Below are 6,000 nucleotides of genomic sequence, written 5' to 3' on the forward strand. Positions count from 1 at the left end.
TAGAAGCAGGGAAAGGTTAAAGTTGAATTCTGTCGATGACGTTTTCCGGAAAAAGTTTGATGGTATTCTGCCAATGCGCATCGTCGTTCTTGCGAAGGCTGGAACAGGAAAGACTACAATGGTAGCGAAAATTGCCTACGACTGGAAGCACGCCGTGGAGGGCTCCCCACTTAAAGATATTCCACTTTTGTTTGTGATAACTATGAGGCGACTGAAGAAGGATACCTCGCTCGGCGACGCTATTCTTTTTCAGCTCCTTCAGAGCATGGATGGCATCTCAGGTGAAGAGTTGGAAAAGTTCATCGCTGCCCATGAGGACAAATGCATGCTTGTGTTGGATGGATACGATGAGTATGTTGGCAAGATATGCACTAAGTCCTCACAAGATCCACACCTATGCAGTTCTGTTATTGATGTCATGTGCAATAGGAAGTTGAGAAAATGTCGGACGCTTGTCACATCGAGATTCTACAGGGAAACGGATTTCAACAAGCCAAAGTTTGCATTCGTGAAAATGACCGTTGAAGGTTTTTCGGATGCGAACATTGCAGAATACGTCACACAATTCTTCAAGGAAGAACCTCAGATGGGTAAAGGGTTGCACGAATTCCTACAGATTAACCCGTTGATAACTGAGTTAATCCATGTTCCCTTATTCTGTGTCATGTTGTGCGATCTATGGCAACAGAAGTCCTTGGAAGATGTTAACACCAAGACGGGTCTCTTTGATCAGGTCAATCTGTTCCTCTGGCACCATTCTCGGCGATCTGATGATGGTGATGATGGTGACGTGGATGACGACGACGCTTTGGATGATGACGACAGTGACTCAAGATTAGATGAACTTGTTATACATCTGGGCAGAATTGCATTTGAATCTCTCCTAGAGGACAGGAAAAAGATCGTCTTTTCAGAATCTGATTTTAAAGACGTGAAAGACGAGCTTGAAATGGGACGAAAGATGGGGCTGGTATCGAAGAGGACTGTCACTGCTCGGCAGATCAAGCGAGGTGCACCGCCCTCAACGACAGAGATTCAATTCTATCACAAGCTAGCACAGGAGCACTGTGCGAGTAAGTATCTGGCGCAGCTTACATCGGAACCAAGCGCCCTGGAAGACGCGCTGAAAAGAATGGGTGGGAAAGAGGGCGTCCTCGTCTATGAGAATCTATTAAGATTCACCTGTGGAGAGAGCGCGGCCGCCTGTGCCAAGGTCCTCCAGCACATTCATGGTCAAGAGTGGCTTCTACCCCCTGACGTTAACTTCCTGTTTCGAGTGACCCTTGACCTGCTTCATGAGTGCCAAGAAGTCACCTCTGAAGTAACATCAGAGCTGGAGACAATATTCAACCGCGGATACCTGTGTCTCCACGGGCTGCCCTCCCAAGTCATTAGGGCGCTGCACAAACTACCAGTGACTGTCAGAAACAAGGTAACTTGCACAATAAGGGAGTTCACAGTTGTGATTAGCGCATGTGCAAAACAAAGGTCAAATGAAAATGCCTGTGTATTTACCAGTGACTTTAAAATGAAAAGAATTATGTCAGTATGTGTTTCAGAATGAATTGATAACGTACAGGTGTAAGTCATTCATCAACACTTTTTAATAACATCTGTCCATGCACTTTATTGTTAAAATACAACGATTGTATTTAGATGCAAATGCTTCAGCAAGGAATTCTTCATCACAACACATGTCCATTTCATAGGAATGTTTCTGGTGTAGGGGTCAAATGGGACATGCGCTAGCCATAAGCCCCCTTATACTTCTTGTGAAATCAACAGGAAACATTCTTTAGTATCTTTCATTGATAAGGACTTGCTATATTCTGCTGCCCTGATGAAATTTAAATTGTTCCTATTGGCATAAACGTAGAGTGCTTGTTTTATGAATAAAAACTACAAAATAATGTATGTCCGCTTGAAATAATTGCGTTGCCGTGCCATTCGGAATATGATTTCATTGAAATAGATGTTTGTAATGGATTTAAATGGTGACAGGTGATATTTAGTGTAAGCAGAATGTCAGCATGTCTTATGACAAAAGACTTAGCGGGTTTGTTTTGCGAAAATTCATGAGCCCTTGCAGACACACACATACACGTACAAACACACACATTCGCACATAGGCACACACACACACACACACAATGAGCATTCACCTCGATGTTGACATTTCTTTCAAAGCATCAATTTATTGCAATGAGATTGTCCAATGGATTTAAATGGGATCAGATGATACAGAGAGCAGCAACAGTGATAATGACAATGCGGAGAAAAGGCTTCAGTATAAAACATACTGTACTCAGCAGGTGTTGTTTCACCAAACTTTAAGGGGATTACATACGCCAACCACCCCCCCCCCCCAAACACACACACACCACACACACACTTGCCACATGCATGGTATATGTGTATGAATTATATATAACTATGCATGATATAATCCTACATATGTAACGGTAGAAAAGACAAGAAGTCATAAGGATTTCATTATGAGTACTAGTTCGATTCATTTGATTGTTTTCCTATTCTTTTGCATTTTTTTTTCAGATAAGATTAGCACGCGTACAGTCCATGGAACTTCCTGATGAAGTCATTAAGGACTTTGCTGAAATCGTCAAACAATTTGGAGGACTCGTTCACTTTGGCTTTCGTGGAGTTCAAATGGCAGAATCGTCCATGGAGAAGATGGTCACTGCAACACGACATGTAAAATCCTCAAAAGGCATAATGTGAGTATTTTCCTTTTTTCTGTCTCTCTCCCTTTGTGTATGATATTGTAACATTAATATAAAGGTCTATATCCTTGTTTAATTTGACACACAATTGTTACTGGTTGTTGCTGTTTTTTCGTTATCGATTTTCTTACACTTTCTTTTACCGATAGGTTCAAGTACTGCAAAACACAAATTAACGGTGATCTTGACAGCTTTGCGCGTGGAATTCACGTGAAGCAAAGGGAGAACAATTTGAGGATTCTCATCTTCCACGTGAGTATCTTGCAATGCCAACGTTTCACCCTCTGTTCTTAAAACACACACACACACTTACACATATGAAATCAAAAGTGTTGACAAATTGAGTGAGCAAAGTGATCTGATGAGATAGAGAAACAAATGTACGGTATAATTAAACACACATCCCAACATACCCAATTTGTTACATTTTCACTTGTGGCATCTGCGCCCGTTTTTAAGATACAAGTGAATATTTAATCATGGAGACAAATGTTGAAAACGAAATACAGACGAAAAAAAAAAGAAAATCTGCAAAAGTACGCTCGTAATACATGTAAAATTTCCTTCTTGTTTACTTTTAAGTGAACCCAATTGTTTCAACTAAACCCTGTTTTTGTCTTTGTTTTGTTTGTATTGGATACTGAAATTCCCTTTCGTTTATTGGTTTCTTCCTTTTCTTCTTGTTGCTTTTGTTTCCTTAATTTTCCTCATGATTTATCAATGTCATGATCTCGGGATAGTCAACGGTAATGTTATGAGACTTTTGTGGTCGTATATGTTACAGTAGAAGAGGTGATCTGCATTTGGCAAAATATTGAAGAGATCGATCCAAATGCGTGTACATATACTGCATTCTTTTTAAAATTAGATATTTGCGATTATGAGCGTTAAAACCGAAAAACATCACAGAGAAAGTGATAAGAAAATGAGGGATATTCTCAGTTACAACTTCAAGAATGGTCATTTCTTTTTTTAGTAACAAGTTACGTATCACTTTCAAGGTTTTAATTTTTTCAAGTGATGGACTCTTGTTTTGAAGTGTTTAAAAAGGCGCTCAACCCGCCTTTTTTATATATGCGAGGTATTTTTTATATTTGCGAGGTGAGGCAACTTTTCGAAGCATCATGATACATTAAGAAACGAACTAAATGAACCATTCTAACCAAATCTATGTTTAGACGTCACTTCGGGATTCATTGTACGTATGTGTCGAAACATCCTTATCGTCTCTCCCATGAGGATCAAAGTTTTAGTTTTAGAAATGTTAAAAATTAGACGTTAATTTACAGTGCCATACAACGATTATATTAAGTAAAGGCATCTCAGGTTATTTTCCGCCTATCTCTTGTTTTACTTCTAATTGGATTTCCGTTAAGAAATAAAAGCTACCAAGAGAAATTTGAGTTTATCCGTATCATTTTTGTTCTTGTTTGTTTGTTTTTTTCGCAGGCCAAAGAGGATCAAGATCCCGTTATGCAGGTAATACGTGATTTTGAGATTTTAATGCAACTTGAATTTTTGCCTCTTTCAAACCGTGGATTATCTTAATTGGTTCTTCACACTTGAAAGGATAGCACGTTCAGTGCTGTAACCTTCAGCCGTGGCTTCTGTTGAAAAAAAAATTAACTGGGCAAAAATGGACAAAATAACTTCTTTCCATTGCAAGTTCTATTGTTTGTTTTTTTAATTCGATGCATGAATATTTTCAAAGACTTAAGACATTTTACTATAAAATGTCAATATATCTACACATCAACAATTTTGTAGTAGCATGTTCTCTTCCTTTTTTCTTCATCTTCATTTGCAAAGTCTAATATTCAAAGGTAGTTTGTGTATTAAACAAGGTCCAATTTCATAATTGGTGATGGAAATAATGACAGGTTTGCCTATTTTCAACATTATCTGCTAAGGTGAAATTCAGCAACCAGCGTGTCGTATTTTCAAGTTTTATCAAATGGCCTGCTGCATTTCATTTTTTAAAAATGAGATAAATACTTTTGGAGCATTGATTGTTTCAGTGAATTTGCACTTGTGACGTCGTTTCAACGACAAAAAAAAAAATCTACAAACTTGAACCGAAAACAAGACCAAAGTTCCTGCGTAGCAAGAACCATCTATCGTTCTTTCCTTTCCTTTTTTTTTCTATTTCTAGTGTCCTATCTTTATTCTTCTCTAAATCATTACAGGATGACGTGAAACGGGATTTCTACTGTACGCACTTTGGACGATGACGTTTCTAGATTAGCCCTCGTCTTTCAAGAAGTGATTGTGATGAAGCGAGATTTAATAATTGCAGCTACGTCCTCTTCAATGCTGAAGTGGATAGCATCCCAATGCTCAGTCTGACGTGACAGTAGTTCAGTTGATGTAATTTCCAGACGTAACATCCATGTATTCATGGGATTGTTTGAGTGGATTTTCAATGGATTAGTCTAGTAGCATGAAATCGTTCCTTCACACGCACACGCACACACACACACACACACACACACACACACACACACAAACAACCACACCAAAACGGTGAGTTAGTATTTTCGTAAAAGCTACTCACATTTACACACACATAAACACATACTAAGCATGGAGTATAATTACACTGGTGCTAAATATTCACTTTCAAAATCCAAGACTGCTGTCCTGGAGAGACATTGTTGGAACTACAAACAGACGGACAAAAAGGTCCGAAAACTTGGGTCGTGTCATAAACAGCAATTGTTCGAGATTTTCCTGGTACAATATTTTTTACAATACTAATTTACAATTGAAGCTTGTCACAGATCACACGTCTTCCTATATCGCTGCCTGTTGTCTGTCTTACTTGTTCTTGAAAACATTGTTTATAGATATAACATACAAAGGGAGAGAGAGAGAGAGAGAGAGAGAGAGATGTACCAAAGATAGAAGTGTTAGAGGAATTTTCTTTCCATGAAAAGATTGTCCGAGGTGACGGTTTCAAACAGAGAAAACAGGGAACAAGGTGTTAAAGGGATAGTACAGTATTGGTGGAGATGAGAATTGGGCTTTTAACTTTTTGCGAGATACCAAGAAAACACTTATGATATAGTACAGAGCATACCATTTTAAGAGGAATTCAAAGTTTGTTTGATGAATATCGGGATTGGAATGACTGAAACATTCAAAAATAAAGTAAAACAAAACGATCGTAGTTAAGTGTGGGTCCCACACTTTATTAGAATCCCTCTTTTTTGGATATCTCAGCCATTTCAAAACCAATTTTCATCAAATAAACGTTGAA

General features: G+C 38.5%; 1 protein-coding gene across 1 annotated transcript; it reads left to right on the forward strand.

The window, feature by feature from the left end:
- Window positions 1-14: 14 nt before the first annotated feature.
- On the forward strand, window positions 15-4,972 carry LOC139730172 (NLR family CARD domain-containing protein 4-like). The gene is made up of 4 exons (XM_071641067.1): window positions 15-1,432; window positions 2,554-2,712; window positions 4,191-4,220; window positions 4,928-4,972. The coding sequence occupies exons 1-4, from the start codon at window positions 74-76 to the stop codon at window positions 4,970-4,972; spliced, it is 1,593 nt and encodes a 530-aa protein (XP_071497168.1). The 5' UTR covers window positions 15-73.
- Window positions 4,973-6,000: the final 1,028 nt, after the last annotated feature.

This window comes from Diadema antillarum, unplaced genomic scaffold (assembly GCF_040938485.1).
Source record: "Diadema antillarum isolate AM-2024a unplaced genomic scaffold, OU_Dant_1.0 seq00000297_RagTag, whole genome shotgun sequence".
Classification (NCBI taxonomy): Eukaryota; Metazoa; Echinodermata; class Echinoidea; order Diadematoida; family Diadematidae; genus Diadema; species Diadema antillarum.